Source organism: Salminus brasiliensis, chromosome 10, assembly GCF_030463535.1.
Source record: "Salminus brasiliensis chromosome 10, fSalBra1.hap2, whole genome shotgun sequence".
NCBI lineage: Eukaryota > Metazoa > Chordata > Actinopteri > Characiformes > Bryconidae > Salminus > Salminus brasiliensis.
In genome coordinates, this window is record NC_132887.1 from 34,049,918 (window position 1) to 34,072,418 (window position 22,501).

At 40.9% G+C, this 22,501-nt stretch overlaps 1 protein-coding gene across 1 annotated transcript in view; it reads right to left on the reverse strand.

Moving 5' to 3' along the window:
- Positions 1–632: 632 nt before the first annotated feature.
- spata17 (spermatogenesis associated 17) overlaps positions 633–22,501 on the reverse strand; it is a 62,478-nt gene continuing 40,609 nt past the window's right edge. The window contains exon 10 of the mRNA XM_072690527.1: positions 633–833. Within this exon, the coding sequence (XP_072546628.1) occupies positions 753–833 (81 nt within the window). The 3' untranslated portion in view covers positions 633–752. The remainder of the gene's footprint in view (positions 834–22,501) is intronic.

Consider the following 22,501-nt stretch of genomic DNA (forward strand, 5'->3'; position numbering starts at 1 on the left):
CAGTGGAGGAGGCCCTGATAATGTACATACTTTCAAAAAGACAACAGGGGCAGTGGTGTAGACATTCATAAAAGTTAGTAAACGTATAAAAGTAAGTGTAAACGTGTAAAGTGTAAAAAGTGTAAACTATAAGTCGTCTTCTTTGTTGCGTCCATATGGGAGTGTAAGTGTTTCGCTTGAACTATTGGCTACACTGTTTTCACAGTTTCCAGAGGTACTACTCTGTTTAATCCTTATCCGTTAGCTTTCCATGCACAAATATATGGATGAAATAAACACAGAGTATGGACTAAAGGCTTAGTCTCTATACGTTTTTAACGTTGTTCAGTTATCTTAAAATATAGCAGCCTGGTTCAGATTTTTGTTAAAATAGCCCTGCCTTGGTTTCCCCAAAAGCATTATAGTGTTAACATTATCTAAACTGGTAAAAGTACAAAGTGTGATGCTCGCTCTCCTATTTAAGAATCCTATTCCATCTAAAGTACTTTCAGGGAAACTCAAGCTCTTATATGTTAATATAAATTAAAAAATAAAACCACACAAATGTCAAAAGTGGACTTCAATAAGAAAGAACACTGAAAGATTAACGTAGGATATTAGCCATTTATTTTTTGCCATATTTCTCCCAGAACAAATAACACCATGTCTTTTTTTAAAATATAATCATGTCTGAAGATATACATGCAGTCTGAAGATATACTGTCTGAAGATATACATGCAGAAACTTGACTTATTACTGAATACACTTTCTGTTAGACAATTTTACCAGCATTGGAGTACAGGCGTCCAAACTTGTCAAAGACGTGGCACGTTGTGAAGACAGTCTTGAATGGCTGGAAACAGAAAGAAAATATTTCAATGGGAACATGTTGGACAATATGTATAATGTGTCCCAACAAAGTGTTTGCTATGATTTAATATGCTGTAGATATAGCTGCTCAGCCCAAAACACAAACAAGTCTTAAGCAGTTGAGAAAATGCTTAAAATGATTTATTTCAGCTGTACATAAATACAAATAAATGATTAGTCAGAATGTGTTGAAGTTATCAACACATTATTAATGTTGGTTAATCTAAATACTGTATGCATTTGTTTATTTTCTATTCATTCTTATGTTAGTATTTTTGTAAAACATCCAATGTTGCTATCCAATGTTGACTGTGGAAAGTGACTAAAAGTGCCCATCTAGATGTATGTTGATATAAGGGATGCTGTAAGGGGCAGATTTTCTGCACAGCGATGTTTGCTTACCTTGATATTACAAATATTTTATTAAAAGAACAGAGACAAGACTGAATAAACAATGTTGAGTCATAAACAAGACCAAGTCAAACTAACGCTGACACTGAGACGAGACCAAGTCAAACTAATGTAATGATCGGAGACAAGTTCGAGTCAAAATAATGTCAAGACAGAAACAAACCAAGTTAAAATAAGTCAAACTAATATTGAATCTAAGATAAGACAAAGCAGTTTCGAGACCATGACCAGACTCAGGTGCTAAAAGTTGTGTCTGATAACTAGAAGCCGTGAGGCTGCTTTATGCACTCGCACACACTTTCCACCACTGCGTGGTTCCTTCCCCTAATGCGATGTTAGCCATGGAGTAGCGTGCCCTCTTCATCATAGCTCTAATAGTTTTTTTCCCAAGCTCAGTCAGCCTGTTAATGATGGATGCCAGAGCCACAACACAAATCCTGACCTCTTTTTTTGCAGTTCTGCAAAAAAAAAAAGAAAAGAAAAAAAATCATAGTCAGATATTTTTAGCTGGACTGGATTCAGCCTTTTGCAAGTGGCCTAGTTGCTGCACTACTAGCAGGCCTGGGTCTCGCTAGGTGTGAGCTAGTGCTCGCTGACCCCCCCTAGAGGCAGACCTGCTCTAACACAGGCCACCTTTTCTTTAGCGCTACTTACTATTCAGAGAGGCCGAGTGGAGCGCGTCGGCAGGATAACAAAGAGAACGAGTGAGGAGTGAAGTCAGGCTGGAAAGAGGAGGGAGAAGAGAGGGAGGGAGGAAGGGAGCTCGTTGAGAAAGAGAGCGAGAGAGTGAGAGAGAGGAGGTTTAATTATATATTTTGTTTCTCTCATTTTTTTTAAGACTAAAAAAAGAAGAAGTTGAGCAAGGACAAACTAATGTCATAGACTGGGGCATTGACAATTTCCCTTCTCGCAGGCATGCATGTGATCCCTCTGTCAGTCAGCGTCCGCCGCCATGACAATCATCTGTCTGCCAGGGCCTCGGGACAGGCTGCAGCCAGCTGCCCTTGTAAACACCACTCAGCGCTGACACTAACGGCTGCGGAGCAAACGCGAGTGGACACACCATCTCAGGAAAAACGCACTCTGTTAAAATTCTCACAAGAGGGAAGAAAACTCAACAATTTCTGTGTTACACTGAGGTGTAAATCAGAGCGATTGGTCACGGTTTGGTGGCTCTATATCCAGGTAAAGGTTGAGTTAGGCCTTTTTTGTCCCTGATTGTTTTATTTTTCATTTCATGAAATGACAAAACAACACCGTTCCACACAGATTGTGACTTTGGATGGACCATTGTGGGTCAAACAGGAGGTCAGGGGAGCAACCATATGCACTTGTATGCAAATCAAAATAAAGAAGTTGGCTTGGAACTTTGAGTGTGTTGTGATCACGTTCAACAGCACACTCGGGGGCTGTTTACATCCTTTATTATTATTGTCTGGATATACTTTGGACAGATTCCATTTACACTTTTTACTAAAACGCATCCCCAGTGTGACCAGATGATTTGGAACTGTGGATGATGGTTTGCATAGCAAATAGAGGTCTGAAGTGAAGTATGGACTGATTGTGAGGAGGTAAGCAGCATTGAATCTTTACCGTGAAGGAGAATCTTTATGCAGGAGTCATAATTAAGCAGGTGTAGCGCACAGTAACACAGTAGTTATATTATGCTATATGGACAAAAGTATTGGGACACCCACTCGTCCTGTGAGCAATAGATTGCATTCAGCAACAGGAGCATTAGTGAGGTCAGGATGTTGGATGATGACCACCTTTAAACTCTGCAAACATCTGGTTCCCATCCCCAACATAATGAACAATTCTGTGAGCAGGTTTCTCCAGATTTTAGTAATTCAATTATGCAGACATGCTTTCAAGAATCAGTGGATTTCCACTTTAAAGTAATAGTGAGAAATGTAAGTAATATAATAATGTTGCTAACAATGAATAAAAGTCAATACCCATTACTTTATGCAAGCTACTATCAGGCTAAGTAGTGGTTACTAGCTTCCTAGTCAATAATAGCTTTGTTGATCAATGGCTTTAAAAGCCACTCTTTCATAGCTATAGGAAATAATACTTAAACTTGCAGATCCAGAGAGGGATGGGGTGCAGATAAAACTAGAGAGAGGAGCCAACCAATCAGCTTGAGAAAGAGCCCAGAGCCTAATACAGCTTTCTGAGTTTTTTTGTTATGTTGTATGTCCGTCCATAAATCTTTTTATTCATTAACCCTTTGAACCCTATGTTTAACGTTCAGTTATTAATTCTAATGAAATGAATCTATTATGTGAATGTGAATGTGAATTGTGAATTTGAAGTCCCACCAGGTTCTATTTTAGGGTCTTTGATATTATTTATGACAGTACACAGAAGTCTAAGTACTCAAAGAAAGCCTCAAACACCTGGGGGAGGATGACAAGAGAGCAGGGATACAAAGAAGGCACAGGTGGGAAGAATAAAGACTAGGTGGGGCAAGGGCGGAGACAAAGACCAAAACGTAAACAATGAATCACAAGGACAACACATGGGGAATGTAAACAAAGGAACAGAGACAAACACAGGGGCAAAGCTGGGCTAAATGTGACATGGTTAATCAGGTAAAGAATGGCCATTAGGAAGGGTTAGATGACAACAATTGCAGAGTTGAATAAAGACTCTTGAAACCCTGTACCAAACAACCAGCCTCAACCTACCATATACTTCTTCAAATAGCTAACTATAGATCAGAAAATTATTTGATGCCTTAAAAAGAAACAAAATGATAAAAATATAAAAATATTGCACTGTCTGAAAAATGATCAGTGTTTTTCTAATGAAAAAACCTTTACATTTGTGACACTGACATAAAAATGTCAAGTTGTTAAACAAATGTGATTATAAATGCAATAAGAATCACAGCAAAGAAGAATGTAGTACAACTAAAAAGTAATAACTTCTAACTCCTAAGGTTAAATTTTAAGTTTCTCTATGTGGGTACACATTTCAATGTTTTACTTTCATAAATACATCATAGCAATATCCCAATCTTAGCCCATTCATCTTTTATTGGGTATTAGCTATTTTAAGCCCAATCCAGTTCTGATTTTTGTGTTTTTACTGATGTGTTCTAGAACAGCATCCTCTGGCTTTTAGTGCTTTGTTCCTCCAGAAGTATCTGCTGTTTCAGCTATGTCACTAAAACCATGTGGGGTAGTCCATTCCTTCCAGGTCTTCCACTCTAATTATGGTCGGTTATTAACAATTAAGAAGACATGGACATATGCTGTTAAAGAAATGTCTAAAATCATTAATGAAATCACTAGAGCAGTTATCATTTTATATCAGTAGTCGACAAAAAACAAAAGTTGTATGCACCACGATACACATCAATCATAATCATTTCATAGCATTTTACATTACCTGGGACTTGGTTACAGAACAATTTATTGTAGTTGCAAAATAAAGTCTTTACATTAATAAATAAATAATAAGCTGCAATTTAAAGGGTTAAGGAAGTGATGTGTTGTCCTAGTCTTGGCACTGCACAATGCACAAGGTCCCAGGTCTTTAAAACACCTTCAATCAACGTGAATAAAGACAACAGTAAACCATGTAAGTCAGTGGTCCTCCAGTATTGGACGCCGGCATCTCTGTATTAGTGTGTTTAACAACTACTTAACAGCAGCTATAAGCAGGGACACTTTTTACCGTAGTGGAGCCATAATTTAACCCAGCATTTGTTTTCTTTTCTCCTCAACCTTACCCAATAAAAAAAATACAGGAGAAAAAAAAGATTGATTTATTTGCTTCAGCGTTCTTTGGGATGAAGCCGTCCTTTTTCCCCCCCTGAAACCAATTAGCAGGCTAGCACTTGTAGTGCAGAATGTAGGTCAGCATCGAGTAATAAAAAAGTATTGACTTTTCTCTGACTGTAAGCAGTGTGAAAGGGGTGCCGCGGCCTTGTCGTACATGAAAAGAGCTCCATTAATTTCACTTATTTCAAGAAGGACCCTGTCAAGTCCTAATGTGTCCAATGCACTTTTCGCAGTCCGACACTCTGACATCTCGCCATGCCCCAGCCGAAACGAGTTTACATTATGTTAGCTAGCGAGAAGTTGACGGCGTAATTCCCCGCAGCAATGGCAGAGGGCTCTTTCATACACGGCTGCTTCTTGGTTCCTTCCAATGCTGCTGTCACCATTTGCTCTTGAGGGTCCACTAAGGAGCAAGGCCAAATGACTGGTTAGAGTATCTGTTGATTTTTGTTAGGGATTGGGAGCTGAATGAAAGCAAATCAAGTGTAGCCTGCACAATGTTAGGATATGTGAGGCTCATACTGAAACTTTGAAATAATGGGGTTATTTTGGAGTTTTTTGAATGCTGAAACGACTGAAATAATGTAGTAAACAAGGCAGTATGAAGTAACCTGTGAAATTTATTTTAACAGTACAAAAGTATGAAAGGCCAAATGCACTAAATTAAATGCAGTACAATAGGATGAATCAGTGACAACAAATGCAGGTGGTGCTGCATCTGAGTTAACAAACCAACATACTGGAAAACAAAACCAATAATTAGAGATACTGCTTAATATTCACAGTTTGACAACCTAACGTTGTCATTGATATTAGCCAAACTGTATGCTACAAAAGCCGTTAAACTCCTTAAAACTCGTTAAATTCCTCTCCGCTTGGACAGGGCGCTTGGCACTGTGCTTGTTGATGTAAGGCTTGCAAGCAGCTGCTTGGCCATGGAAACCTATGCCAGGAAGCTCCCAGTACACAGTTTTTGTATTGACATTAATGCACTATACACCTAAGCACGCGACGACCCCGCTCTGTAACTTTACGTGGTCTCTCTGTGGTGTTTGATTTTAAACACCTGTGGCAACAAGGCTGAATTAAACACCTAACTTTAACGATTAAGAGGTGTGTCCAAATACTTTTGACCATGTATCGTATCACGGTCATACTAAGTACTGCGACATGCTGAGAAACACCGATGTATCTTATGGCATAGTGACAGTTGCCTTAATGTGACGTAGCCTGCATATCGTCGCTATCATGCAAAAATCTTGTATCTATCTTCATGCTGTTTCCCCTTTTTGTCAGTTGGGATCTGCCAGTTAACACATACAGTTTAATACACAAACATAATGGGTAGGATGGACAGACCTCTCCACACGATTCTAGCCAGTGTGAGCGTCTGTTATCTGATGTAACAGAATTTGCAGTTTACGTCAATGTGCGTAAGGCTGTCCAATAACGTTGCGCTGACGGCAGTTTAAAAACACACGGTTGACTGGCTTCACGTGACTTTGAGGAAGCGTCTGCTAGCCTTCAACCTCCCAGGACTGGTGGCAATGCATGATAGGGGAGTCATAGCATTATGTATTTGTTGGCAGCAACAAAAAAAAAAATTAGGATACTAGCCATCAGCAGCCGAGGCCCCGAGAGAGCACAATTGGCCTTGCTCTCTCCAGGGTGGGTAGATGGCGCTCTCCCCTCACATCACTTCGTTGCGGTGCTGGACGTCACTGGTGTCTGCAGGCTGGTGCTTTGGGGCCGGGTATGTGGCGCTTCCCATTCAGTCGTGTTGGTTGCCCAGTGATATTGCTTCTACGGCAGTTTGATAAATGAACGGCTTGACTATGCACGCATTGGAGGGGGTGTGTGCTAGTCCGCCTTCACTGGTGACAGGGAATCACATGCGATGGGGGGGGGGATTACGTATGGGATGGGCAATTACCCGTCCAAATTGGAGAGAAAATGGGGAAAAATTTTATAAAAAAAGTGGAGGGCACAAATTGGGAAAAAAAAGAAAAAAAATTGCATTATGCAAATTGTAATAATTGCACATTCAACGAGAACAGTTTCGTTCTCTACTATTTCTTTAACCTATTAATCATGCTTAATCATGTATGGTATCTCCGCACCACATATGTTCAGAAGAACGCAGTCAGAAACTGGGAAAACTACCTCGGCCTCCAAAGATAAGGAAAATATTTGTTGAAAATTCTGTATTCCTGAAGCAAGAGTTGGGAGACAGTTGCATGCTAAAGGGTATCTACAGGCAAAAAAACAATCAGGGCTAGATTGATAAAAAAGAAACCCTTTATGGTATATGGTAATCAGTCCAACCCCAAGATGGCAATGCATAATAATTCAGCTTTATTCAGATGCTTGATGAAATATGCATTCCACGTACCAAAGTCCTATTTTATCATCACGCTTATTTATTTATTTATTTCTCCTATGTGCGGAAGCGACTTGAGTCTGAGATGGGCAGAAGAATGCTGGAGACAAAAACAAACATAATAAGGCTCTCAGCGAGGGGTCCGCTGAAACATGCTGTTTCCACCGTGTGCGCATGGCAGGAAACAAAACAAGCCACGAAAGAGCTTTAATTGTATTATGATCTGTATGTGTTAACGGAATATTAAAGTATCATTAGAGAGCTAGATATGGATGATGGCTTCAAAGTCTTATAGTCAGTGATACAAGATCAAAAGTGAGAAGAGAGGAGGCATGCGCTGGATTGTCCTATCGCAGAGTTTGAGCACTCGCTCTGGTCTGTAGTTTGACTAATCAGATCGGATTTCTCCTTGTGTGCACTTATTATAGGGATCATGTTCACATAGCTGAGCCAGGAACAGTCGTCAGAGTATAAATTAATGTCACTATATCACTCATACTAGAGTAGTACAAGAGCAAAACCTAAAAAATTAGGAGTGACGTCAGCTTTTGAACTTCCTTTAGTTACAGCAACATTTTATCTTTATTGTGAAAACTCATGCTGTTATCAGGATGGATCTTTGCCCCTTTATTAGCACTCTGTATAGGTCCAAGATTGGGAAGATTACAGATTACTGATGTAATCTATTCATTTAGTTTCCATTACTATTGAATTATGTATCTGTTTTTGTTTTTGTTTAAAGACAAAAGAAAAACAGTGTATTCAGCGCTTTGTCACACTGTGACACTTTATTTGAAAACTACCTACACCAATGACTGTCGAAAAACATGGACAGCGTATCGTCTCTGAAATGTAAAGCCACCACAGGTCTAGCACCTCTACTGGCTGGATTTTCCATCTTATTTGTCCATCTCCCATGTCTTATTCTTGAAAACTGCAATTTTTTCATTTGTGAGATATGGGGGTAAATAAAAAATTGCCAAAAACTTCTATTACCAATAAATTGCCCAACCAGTTTGTCCAGAAATCCCTGTAGTTACTGAAGAATACACCTTAGTGTGTAATAAGCTTTGATACGTTAAGGGGTTAAGAAGGTGGGGTTACAGCCAAGACCACAGCTGTAGTCCAGTGTTCAGGCAACTAGTGATATACACAACACAAACATACTTTTATTTATTTTTACTTATTACTGTTTAATTTTCACATTTTGACAGTTGTGTCGTGCTATTCTGTTGGTGGTATTACTTCTGCCATTTCATGACATCTAGATAGCTACAAGTAGACTAGGGAATGTGCTGATATTCATTCTGTTAAATCTAAAGTAATGTGAAGCATGCAGCCCTAACCCTGACCTTGAATCCACCCTGAAACCCAACCTTGACCTTAACCTAAACCTTAAATCTAACCCTAATCATAGCCGTAAAAGAGAATGGGTAAGGTTAAGGTTAGGATTAGGTGTCACATACATTCAATTTTATTTAGCTAAACTTATTTATTTTATTTTATTTAGCTAAACTTATTTAACTGCATTTAAAAGGCTTTAGATCAGTGTTCATTGCGCATCTGTGCTGCATCTACAACGGACCATCCAAGCAAAGTGTTACCAATGGAACTTGCCTGCTAAGAGCTCTGTTCCATATTTTTGTTGAACATTAACTTTTTATATTTAAGTACATTTTGGAAGTAATTTAGTACTTTTTTCAAATAGAAATACTCAAATAGAAATAATGGCATCCCACTTGACTACAGAATTGTATCACTTTAATTTGAGAGCATTAAAATCTTCCATAGATTTGTCCTCGTCTTTCGTGTTCCATTACTTGGAAATGAGGCATCATAACAATGTTATAAATGGAATAACCACATGTCACTTAAGTCAAACAACACTTATGTCAATACAAGGCCAAAAACTTCATAAATCACCATGTTACTGGCATAAGCTGCATATAAAGATTCAAATATTGCTTTAGGAATACGTTCATACATACTCATTGTTTAAGTGAGAAAAACTCAGCGTTCTATGATAAGAAAACTTTGAGTAATTGTTTGAAAAGGTTCTAATAAGTCTTCACTTCTTCACTTCTCTGTACTGTTATTTTCTGTCAGAGGGTGAATATATCACAAGCTTCCCGTTCCTGTGTACAGAACTTTTCTAAAGTTACATAATAGGAGATGGTGGCTGTTAGTTATGCCCCCTATTACTCCGCTCAGATTAAAAAAGAAGACTCTCTCGTGCTCTGGATGTCAAAGCTATTCCTCTAATCCCACTCTTTCAACAGGGTTTAATGCTTTCATTCATCAACGTGAGTCTCCGCGATTTCCTCTATAACTGTAGTTCAGAATTTAACGGGCCCATGTTCCTACCTGCTGGTGCACCTCCTTAATCTAGCTCGTTTTTCATTGTCATCTTCAGCCAAGTCCTAACATGATTATGTGGAGATAGCCCAAAAGCATGGGAAAGTATTGCTAATGTCCTTTATGAATACATTAGTCATATACAAATGATGTGGCAATAAGGGAATGTATCAAGGCATGGTGCGTGCTGGAACAGTTGGAGATGTGTTAGGGTCTCTGATTAAAGGATCCCCAAAATTGAGAATTCTGAAATTGCTTACAGCAGAGCATATGAGCACAAGGGCTTGGCCAAATGTTTGTTAGCTTTGGCTAAGGACCTAAACATTTAGATTCAATATTATAGAGGCTGGAATAAGAAATAAGAAACTATCATAAAATCATATTTTTTTGCTTCTAAAACATTGCTGGGCCATTAGGCATTAACTGGCATTAACTGTAGATGTGGTAACAGTCATTGCAGTTGGATAATGTTAGCCGACCAACCAATTTAGTCTACTGACTAAACAACTTGATGATACAGATTTTTTAATTATCGTCTATGATTCAGATATCTCTTTATCTTCACATTTTCAGCCCAGTCTGGGTACCGTTGTTGTGTATAAATGGAGTGGACCCAGTGCAGGGTTTTTAGAGTCTTTTCACATAGTGACTGATTTTAACAGGCAAACAACATACTGCTGGAGTCTTTGAGTTGTGATGAAACTGTATTGTAATGATTGCTACTGTTTCTTTTCAAAGGTGAAATAGCCCAGTCTATTCCACAATTAGCCTAAAGAAACACACATGCACACACATACAGATCCAATCATTGCCATAAGATTAACCAAGAAATACCACAATAATGCAGTTTTGTGCAGGAGGTAATCCCTCTGCCTCAGTTGAAGAGGCCCCATTGCATGTCATCCGAATGAGGTTTCTGCAGGGATGCAGTGGGCTACTGGCATTACAACATGCACACTCCTGTCCTTGGAAGCCCTGTTATTGTGCCTTAATTAATTTAATCAATCCCCAGAGAAACAGAGACCGTCTGTGTATGCTATGAACTATATGCACAAGCAAAGGCCTGGAGTCTCATTTGATCCACAGCTGTTTTTACGGTTGAGGTCCCGTTCAATTCCATGCATGTTTTTAATAAGTTGGGCTGTAACTTATTTTGTTACTTAATCTGTTCATGCTTTCAGTTACAAGGTCACTTAAAAAAGGGTGCTAAACAGGGTGCCATTAAAAGAACCATTTTAATTCCATAAAGAATCATTATTATAAGAGATTATTATAGCATTATTATATCATTATTATAAAAGCAATTGGCCAGGACTCAAATAAACATATGTTGGAAAATACTAACGTCAAATGATCTCTGGAACCAAAGATGGTGAAGAAAGTACAGATTTTACCACAAATATGATCCAGATTACGCAGTGTTAAACAGTTCTCACAAGCGCTGTCCAGCCCACTTTACAAAGTTACATGTGCAGTTTCTGGCCTGGAGTAGCAACGGTAAAAATGCTACTCTCCCTATTACAGGGCAGTGGAGCACTTTTAAGAAGCCTTTTGGTTGCTTTTACAATATATTTTGCATCATTATCCAGCTGTACTGAGAGTTCCCATGAACAGTTACTAAATGCAAATTTCACTCTTGGAACTAACTCCAGACCTTTTGTCTCCTTATTTTATTACGAAATAACTGGTAAACTGGTCAAACTTGGCCATGAAGCTGCTTATAAGTCAAGCCAAAATGATTAATGCAATATTTTTGCTAACTCCCTTGAATTAAAACTGAGTCTTACACTTAAATCACATCTTTGCTTCAATGTTGCAATTTTACTATTTGTAATCAAGCGGACAGTCCCTTCAGATATTGTCTATATTAAGCCACTTCCTAAGAGTGCAATTCTTATTGTAAAAAATATTTCAAAACTTAAACAAGAATATTACATTATGCACAAAATGACAAAATAATTGTAGATTTACATTTTACCTAAATTCTGTAGCTGGATTATGGATTAACTCTGTGGAACCATATTGACCAATACTCAACAATAAAGTACTTGTGAAAGTAATCGAATCAGACGGCCAATGGAAATCTCTAGTTTTTACGTTACAAGGACAAGCAAGAAAAGGACAGAGAGTGGACATGAATTGAGGTGTGTATGTGTGTCTGGGTTTATTGTGTCCTGTTTTATGTTATGGGGGGTGGGGGTGGGGTGTTGTTAACCATCCCTGTTCTTTTTTTTTTTTTGCCACTCTCAATGGACCCTTCAGATTGCATCTGCATCTTTTCCATGTGTTCCCTCCCAAGTAATAGAGTGTGCATTTGCATTTTGCTCTTTGCTGACTTCTAGTCCATACAATGGAATATGAAGGCTGTCATGTCTGGCCGTTTGAAGGCTGAGATTTGGTGCCGGTGTGGAGAATGTGAGGCAAAGCAAAGAGAGAGAGACAGCAGTATATTGGTTCACTGGAGCGTAACTATTAAAGAGAGGCCTGGCTGTGAGGGTGAGTTTCTGACACGCGCTTAATGCAAAGATGCTTTTGAAGAGGGTTATCTTTGATTTCCATACTTACTGTAGAAGCGCCGGCCATATACTGGGATTTTCTTTGTTTTTAGGCTTTTTAAGCACAGATGGAATCTCTATCAAGAAAGCCTAGACCTGGTTATCTATTCTCACATTAAACCATATTGGACCAATGTACAAATCACTGCCTTTGAGACTTTTCTGATGTCTTTTTCAGCCTAGGACTATAATGTCTAGCCTATTTTCAGTTCTAAATAGTTCTGAACAGTTCTGATCCGTGTTCAATTTAAGTCGACTATTTCTATTCATTTGCTGAATTTAACATAAAATAAATAAATACATGCGACAGTTTATAACTGTTGTTTTAATGTGTACTTAATGATTATAAATAAACTTATAGTTGGATTATAGTCCTTACAGTGGCTGGAGTGTAGCAAGACCTGTATTTTGTTTACCTGCATTATTCTAAACAGCATATCAATGACTATACTGAAATAATATATTGCGACTTCTCAGGCTTGTGACTTTCTGAGGGTTTTGCACTGTACTGAAAAACAATCTTAAAAATAAAATATATGATTCCATATTTGTAAAAGAAGAATTTTCCCCTTTAAATTGTTTAACCACTTAAACAGACTATGGCCACCAGCAGGCCGAAAGTGTTATCACAAACTTCTATTACCAAAGAATAGCCCCACCAAGTCCCTGTAGTTACTGAATACTACACCTTAGTGTGTAATAAGTCTTGCTGCATTCTCAATGGACTCAAAATGTAAGAACCTTTATATTGTATTTAAACCTTTAAAAGATTCACGACATATATCTTTTTTTTTTACAAAAGTACGAAAACTAAAATGGTTCCTCTGTGGTATTGCTCAAAGAACCCTTTGTAGCACCTTTATTTTTAAGAGTGTACTGTAAGAAAAACTAGTATCTCAGAAATGGTGTCTTCATAAGAGAACGGAATAGCTTTCTTAACCTGTATGTGTATGTTAATAATACAGCAATGCAACTTTATTGCAAGTAAGACCAGGACATTTTCTATTGGTCTGTTCATCATGAAATGTTCTCAAAGTATAAAGATCATTCTGCTGTACAGAAATAACTACTGCATATGTAATATTTCATACAATAGTATCAAAATAACATTTTGTAACAGTATCATTTAGGGACGGATGTGTGAGGAAAACTATTAACAATCCCATTGTTTTTGACTGTTTTAAAAGGCCACAACTTGCATCAAGCACAGACCCTCTTTTAGATCATATTTCAAGTCGTGTTTATTTGACATTACTTGTATGCCGAATGATAAAAAAGGAAATGCTGACATAATGGAAGAAAGTGTGGAGTTAATTGATACATATAGAACATAAAAAGTAAGAGGCACGTCAGGAGAATTGTTTATAACGTGGCAAATGAAGGGGCCGGGAAATTTTATCACCCTATAAAACGGTTATAGTGAATCACCCAGTGCCTCTTGGTCACTAATGTAGTCCGGTATGATGTACGCGGGTGCGTGTGCGCATGGGTAGGGTTGAAACCTGGATGTCTACTATCCTGGAGTGGAAGCAGGCTGTCCTACTTTTTATTTTACTTATTTATGGCTCATAATGAATATCATTCACTTTTAAACACGGCTCGTACATCATGCGGATCATTTTGATGCATTATCCTGCCGATGATTAACAAGAGAAGGCAGTAACAAAGCATCATTTTAGGCTAAATATTCCTGTTGCCACCAGGCCTTCTAGCACAATAATTTAAAAAAAAAAAAAAAAAGACATTGCTTGAATCCTGCTTAGAGGTAGTGGGGGTGGTGGTGAGGGGGGGTTGAAAAAGCAATTACTGAGGCAACATTAAAAAAAACGGAGAGAGAGAGAAAGACAGAGAAAGAGAGAGAGAGAGAGAGAGAGAGAGAGAGGAAGGGGGAAAATGTAGGACTAGGCAGCGCACGAGGCTTTCACCAGCAAGATATATCAGTTTAAAAGCGTGATTGATGAAAGTCTAATGCAAGGCGATGGCGAGGCTTTTTGTGGCTAGGCATGGCCACTGCCTGCACTTCATTAGACGCTGTAATTAGCCCTGGTGCTTCAATTTGTTAGCACTGGTGGTGATAATGCAAACATCAAAACACAAGGCTCTGGCCACGCAAAGGGCAAACGTGCACCCCTGTGAAGGGCCATCCTCATCTAGCGGATGTTAACTAATGCACTAATTATGGAGTATGCATCAGCCGTCATCTTCGCCAGCTGGACTTTCACTATGCATCAGCAGAAACTACCATCATAGCAATAGGTTACGTGCAGCATACCACACTCACACTCAAGTTATAGCCCGGGCTAGGGCTGTCACGATTACACATTTAAACACTCGAAAAAGATTTATCATTCTTCTTCAGGCAACGATTAGTTGGCACTTTATATGTCGCTAAAAATGTATATAGTCAATTGACCTGCTGCATGATAAATGGAGATTTGCTATTTGACAAAGCCCAACAGGACCTGACACTGTATGGGTCATCGAGCTAGATTGGGATCGGGTTAATTTTTTGTCTTTCTCTCTCTCTCTCTCTCTCTCTATAAATGTGCCATCTCACAAGTCAGTGCCTTCGAAGATAGTGATAAAAGTACAAAATTGTGGTTTGAGACGTGTGTCGAAAGTGACAGTAATGTTGTCAACAAACCAATGGCTTCAAGGGTTCTTTGTGAAAAACAGTGGTTATATATATATATAACCACTGATATGCTTAAACTTACTTAATATGTTCATGCCTATAAACTTCTGTTAATACAGTAAGCTAAAGCCTGTTAAATCAACGTACTGTGCAAGGCAATGCTGGACAACAACAGAGAGATACATTTTTATCATGATCTATATTAGCTGTTGACTATATTGCATATCTATATTGCATATTTTGCTGCTGTGGACAGCATTTGACTGAAACACTCACAGTCCAGCTTTTCCAGCTTTTCACTAATTCCTGAAAATGTTATGTAGGATTTACATTTTTTGTGGTGCTCCATGGACTTGTAAAAGGGAAAATAGCATGTCTATCGTTGCTACTCTGGGCTCAGCACACTGCTAATGGCACTATGTAACTTTGGAAAAAATGTGCAGGGCAACGTTTGCGAGAACTGTGTAACACTGTGTTACCCAAGCCGTATTCATGTAAAATATTATATTACTCTACCGCGTCAGTCCACATTTCACTTTTACTTTCAGTGATGGTTCTGTATCTAGTAGCTTGTCCAGAAATGCATGTCAGTGTGTTGTCCTTGAGGGGAGGCTCAAAGCAGGAATTCCACTTCTCAAGCCTAGGAGAAATACCAATTCTTGCATAATGCTGCTTTAAATATGGTGTAGGGTTTTTTTCTTTGGACGTCATAAATATATAGGACCATTAAATGATTTTGGAGAGTTGATAGGCCCTGTTGAACCAAATATCATGATTTCTGTTACAACCTAGAGATTAAAACTATGTTACATTACAACAATAAAAATTACTAATATAATAACCATGCATTTACTAATGTAAATGATAATGACAGTTGTATATTTTAAAGCAATTAGAATGTTTATATGTATTCAAGCACTTAGTGAACTTTTCAAAGTGCCAGTATTCGAATATTGATATCACAACTCAAGGAGTCATTACATTTAAGTACAGGTAATATATAGAATGTACAGGCCGAGAGGTGATTTATGCTTTGGCAGGACAATTAAGTTAATATATCAAATTCTGTTCATACTGTATATAAAACTGTCTCTAACTACTCTAGATGATGTGAGCTAGGTTCAGAAACAGTGAAAAAATGCTGTATTTCTCAGACAAACATGCTGCCACATCATTCATTGAGGAGAAACACTGTACTGGTTAACAGTAGTGTTAGATCGTCAATTATCTGAAAAAGCATCCTGTGATACTCTCAGAAGAAATTTGCCTAGGCTATTTCTAAGTGATCAAACACATTTCCAACTATTTGCTGCTAAACTGTTGTGCTACAACATTTATATTTATTTGTGCTTAACATTTATATTTCACTTTTAAGGCACTTGGCTGACAAACTTATCCAGAGTAAAGTTCATTAGCAATGTATCTGAGCGCGTCCGCTGCCTCTGCAATCCTTCCCACATCGCCTGCTTTTATCTTTACAATTGAGATAAATCATTGTGTGCTGCTTTCGGGTTAAGACATGTTAATCCTAGGAAATAACAGATCTCAAGGTGCCGTTCCAAGGAGGAGTGGAGAAGGAACAGAAAGGAAGAAATGTAGGGGGAGAAAAAAACAGAATAGGTATAATTTAATCACAAATGCACCTGAAAATCACCATATCCATCATTATCTTCCTGTGAGTCAATGCAAAGAGGGAAAAAAGAGAATGAGGGGATGTGGAAATTCATTAGAAAGGCAGGTTTGTGTGCAGCGCATTTCTCACCACTAACCGCCAAAGGTAGGCAAACACGGCACATTTATCAAGCCACAGACAAATGACACTGGGTTACTAGTTAGACAGTGTAATAAGCGCCATTTAATTTCCTCTTTAGAATCAATTTACGTTTTAAAGTATAGGATTGTCATCAGGGGCTGAAGCTTTTCTTCTGAGAATTAGGAAGGTAGATTTTTTCCCCCTTGAACATCAAATTGCTCAGTGGTGTCTGATAAAGATTAGAGTATTAACAAGTATTAACAAGTATTAACATGGTCACTGAAACTAAATGTTATAGCTATCTAGCTAGTTACAAGTTTCCAACAATGTGCAGGCCTTGGGAAACATATTATCATATTAGTTATGATAATGCACGTCCTGCTCCTCTTGCTTTCGGTTTTAAATGCACTATTCTATATAAAACCAGAAAATACGCTTCTGTTGCCAGTAAACTTTTGTTGGCTGTTAGTGGTTTGCTCAAGTAGCCTGACCTAAAAGGTCCAAAATTCTGAAAAATAATGTAAATAAAAATGTACAATTTCAGTTAACCATTTAATTTTTAAAATGTCTTCTATCATTAAATAGCAAAGCATTTTTGTAAGTCGCTTTGGATAACAGTGTCTGCTAAATGCCTTAAATGTAAATGTAAATTTTCCAGTAGAGCTGTTGCTTCATACAGCCCACACAGACCATGTGTTGAGCAACAGAGCAACAGATCTCCAATAGTAAATAAATAAGTAATAACTAAGTAATAGGTAAATAACTAAATAAATATGAATATTTATACCTTATATAAAATAAATTATATATATATATATACAAATAATTTCAAACAAACAAAAACATATATATAGTACACAGGCTATAGAGAGAGAGAGAAAGAAAGAGAGAGAGAGGAAAAGCATGTGGTACGTAAAGTTAATGTCACGCCCACGCCGCCGCTCCCGCCTCAGGGGCGGTCCCGGGATGCGGCTCACACGGCTCTCAGAAGCGCCTGACCCGCGCTGTCTTTCTGTTTCACGTTTTTCCCCAGGCACTGCCTGTAGGTTTAGGTTTTCGGTATAGTTCTGGCTCAGCCCTGGCATGCTAGCCTAGCCCTTGTCCCTCACCAGCCACAGGTGTGCTCTTTTGTTTGCCCAGTTTGTTTGTCACGTTTGTCTTTTGTTTATCATTAACTCTGTTAATCTGTTGCTGCTTTTTCCTTGTTTTCTGCCCTGTTTGAGTTAATAAACTCTCTCGCTTTGGTCCATCCCCTGCGAGTGTTCTCCCTCATTGTCTGACCCAGTTGATCATGACAGAATTCTCGGCCAAATACCCCCGAACAGCGGGGATGGATGCCAGAGATCTAGCTGCTCGTGCCCAAGGACAAGTCTTGGGGCAGCAGCACCACTCTCAACAGAGTGTTTCTGAGGCCGTTGGTCGTCTGAGGCAGCAACAGGCGAACCAACGGCAGCTAGTGGCCAAACTAGTGGGTGACATCCAAGGGCTCACGAATCTAGTACAGACTTCGTTGGAGCCTGCTAGTCTTCCCTGCCAAGTCACTAGCCTGTATCTGATGGACATTCCGGATACGTATTCAGGCGATCCAGAGCTTTACGAGGGGTTCTTGTTTCAGTGCTCGGTTTATTTATGTAGTCAAGGAACCAGCACTGACCAGGCGAAGGTCGCCTTTCTTGTATCCCGTCTCGCTGGAGAAGCTCTGGATTGGGCCATAGCCACCTGGGAGGAGCTTAGCGTGGAGCCCTTCTCGACGTACCTGAAGCACTTCAAGGCGGTGTTTCAGCGTCCTCGAGGGGGACTCACGCCGGGCGACCTGTTGCTGTGGCTGGAGTAGGGCAGTAGGTCTGTAGCCCACTATGCGCTGGAGTTCCGCTTCTTAGCTGCGCGTAGTGGGTGGAGTCACGCTGTGCTTGCTGCCCAGTTCCGCAACGGGCTTGCCCCCCATTTGCAGCAGGAGTTGGCATGCCAAGCGAGGTGAGTCGCTTGAGCTGGATGAGCTCATAACGCTCGCCATCAGGCTCGACCAGCTCCCAGGTCGCCCTACCCCCACCATGTCACAGCCAAAGTCACAGAGAGCAGGGGGTTTAGCTGCTGGGCCTGGAAGGCAGACCGGTCCGGTTACTCAGCGTCGGGGTGGGTTTATGGATCCAGAGTCGTTGGCGTCATTATCTGCGGTACCTGTCAGCGAGCCCATGGAGGTGGTCGTGTGCCACTCCAAGGCGACGTCTGCTCCCGAAGTCCATGGCCCTAGGTCTACGCCTAGGGTCTCTGCTACGGTGGCTGTGCCCAGCTCCTCGGCTACAGGCAAGGTGGCGCTCGCGGCCCCGGATGACGTCAAGGTGGCGCTCGCGGCCCCGGATCACGCCAAGGAGGTGGCCCAGCCCGCCAGTCAAGCCACGGAGGCAGCCCAGCCCGCCAGTTAAGCCACGGACGCACCCAGTAGACTCAAGGAGCAAGCAGGGCCAGCTGTCCCAGGTTCAAGGTCTGGTCTGGCGGTGGTACCCAGGACTGCCCCAAAGCAAGCGGTACCAGCTGCCCAAGGTCCAGTGAAGGCGGGGATTGCTGCACCAGTGCCCTCGAAGATGGCGCCCTCCACATCGCCCCCTTTGACGGCTATGTCAGCCCCTTCGAAGGGTGTGCCCTCTACGTCAGTTCCTGCGTCGGCGTCCTCCGCCGGGCGTCGACGCCCACTGCGTCGGTTGTAGAGCCTGCGGCCCCTAGGGTTGCGACTGCCTGGGGCACTGATCATCATCATCGGCCCCCGGGGGGGGGGGTCTGCAGTGGCATAAGTTAAGTGGTTGTGGTCTTGGTTTGATTTTTGGTTTTCACAGGCTGGTTCATGTTTTCACCCTAGTCTTGTTTCTTGTTTCATGTTTTTCAGCTACGCCTGTGGGGTCTGGGTCCCTGGACGTGGTCACCCCGGAGGAAACGCCGCCATGGCCTGCAGAGGCAAGGGGACCCCCGTTCAAGCGGTCAGCCAAGGGCTGGGTTCCCGGAGGCGTGGGGGCCGGAAGCAGCGCTTCAGGGTCCTGGAGGGATATGGTCCCGAGGTGCGCTCCTGGGTGCCGGACGATCAGGGTATTGGCCCCGCACAGAGGCGGGGTCTTCACGGGCGTAGGCCGGTCCCTGGGCCGTGTGGTCGCCTCCCCGGGAGGTTCGCCTCTACGCTGGTGCTGTGCCCTTGCGTCTTCGGCAGTCATGTCCCAGCGAACTAGGCTAGCAGGGTTCCTCGGTGGCCGTTCATGCTCTGCAGGTTGCTGGCCGGCGACCGGGGTGTCCCCATCGGGTCTCCCCCTTCAAAGTCATGTCATGTTCATGTCATGTTTATGTTATGCTCTGGACTTTTATGTTGAAAAGGACTCTTGTGTTGACACCCATCGTCGCCATCTTGGTTTTAGGTTGTGTTTGTCATGTGTCTGTTAATCGCTCTGTTAATGTGTTTCACCTGTGGGCTGGTGCATTTAAGGAGGGCTAGCGCAAGCAGCCAGGGCCGAGAATTGACTTTAGTTGAGTTCTGTTAACTCTTAGTAGCTCTGGTTATCTCAGGTCAACACTGGGTTGGATCTGGTGTCTCGTAGTGCTGGCATTATCCGTTGGGCTCTCCAACGGTCTCTGCTAATGTCAGTTAAACCTCCTCTGTCTAGGGACTCTGCTCTGGTGCGCGCTCTAGTTATCACCTGTGCCCTGGTAAGCTAGCCCCGTCATTGTATCGGTTCTGTTTGGGTTCGGCAGCGGATCCCTCAGCTCCGGAGGTCCAGTAAGTCTCAGAAGCTGCTGTCTTTGTTTCACGGTTTTCCCCAGGCACTGCCTGTAGGTTTAGGTTTTCGGTATAGTTCTGGCTCAGCCCTGGCATGCTAGCCTAGCTCTCGTCCTTCACCAGCCACAGGTGTGCTCTTTTGTTTGCCCAGTTTGGTTGTCACGTTTATCATTTACTCTGTTAATCTGTTGCTGCTTTTTCCTTGTTTTCTGCCCTGTTTGAGTTAATAAACTCTCTCGCTTTGGTCCATCCCCTGCGAGTGTTCTCCCTCATTGTCTGACCCAGTTGATCATGACAGTTAACTGAGTAGAGGATGAACTGATCTTGAACGTTGACAATTTGCTCATTCCTCTTTAACACGTTCTCAAACCTTGTCCTCTTGTCTGAAAATTATATTCATTGATTCCCACAAAGCGGGAGAGAGAAAATTCTGAGAAAATGTTCAAGCAAAATATGTTCAGGTAGCTGTGTAATTACAAAATCAGTTACCAGTTTACAGTTAACAGTGGAGGTCAAGGCAAGGTGTGAAAGACAAAAATATTTAAAAAAAACTGCTCAGAGGACTGCTGGGAAATCAAAACCCCAAAAATGCATCTTTTGCTGCACAATCTAACAGTACACCATCCACACCAGAGTCTGCTAAAACTTTGGCATGGTGATGCACTGTTTGACTGTGCATCGCTACCTGCATAAACATGACCTAACTGGAGTTATCAAATAAAAATTCTGCTGAAGCCCGATGCATTTAGTCTTGTGGAAATGGAACTTTTAAGCCATAACAAGCAGTTAACAAAAATAGTGAAGGCTAAGTTAAGGCCTGCCCACTTTAAAAGACCAGTTATGCATAAACTCCCTGTCTAAGCCACATCCACTTTCAGTTTCAATCTGACATGAATACAGGTATTTTGAGCCTAAACAGCATTGCGTTACACCACTATTGTAGATACTGAGACCCCTGGTCCATATGACCACCACTGTACAGAATTCTTAGTACATGATGAACAATTTCATACCATACAGAATTCTTAGTACTATGATGAACAATTTCATACCATACCTATAATTACTTTTTCACTATTTTTTACATCTTAATTATGCAGTACAGTTTTCCATGGAAAACTACAGACTACGGGAATGTACAGCACATTGTTTGGGACGTCCCTAAGTGACCTGGCAATCCAACCTACTGCTCTTTGGATGTCTTTTTCTTTACCAATGAGACTTAGAACTTCAAGGTCACAACACAATACAACAGAGAGACAGACTGAACTGCTACCAGTATTGCTGGTATATAACAGTAGGATGAAACCCGGAGAATGTTATTTAATCCTAACACCACTCATATATACTCATGGGACCTTCCGTTTCCGTGGCTGGGCCTCTGTGTGACCTGGGTTAAGCGAAGGCCATCTCTTTGACTGCATTACTTGTTTAGATCTCCATTCGTATACCCCTACCCCCACACTCTCTCTGTCTCTCTCTCACACACACTACGATAAAAGAGTGAGGAGTGGAGACAGAGAGAGAATTTCCTCAGACATTTCATCAGGCAGAGCTTTGTTGAGGGTTGGAGGGTAAGCCGCTCAAAGAGAAGACATCTCTCTACATGCTGTGTGAGCTGCTTGCCTTAATTATAGCCAGTGAGAAGCCTTTCGTTAAGTCCTTTCTGAAATGTAATTTAATATAATTTGATGTCAGCATTTAGACATTGTAGTTTGCATGTTTAATTCTGAATTCATTTTTCAGTAAATGTTAGTCCTAGTCTCTCCATCATGTGACCGTGTTAGTGGCCTGAAGAGTGATTGTGTCATGCAAATGAGGCCTGGCATCAGGGATGTGGGAAGATCGTTTTAAGCTGAAATTGTATGCAACAAACACTGTATATGCTAGTACTGTGCATGACAGTATTTGTTGCATATATTTTAAGGCTTTACTGACCTCTAATAGGGAGAAACGTGCCTCTGTTGTTGAGTCATATCTGTGCAAAATCCTGTAATATAAACCGCCT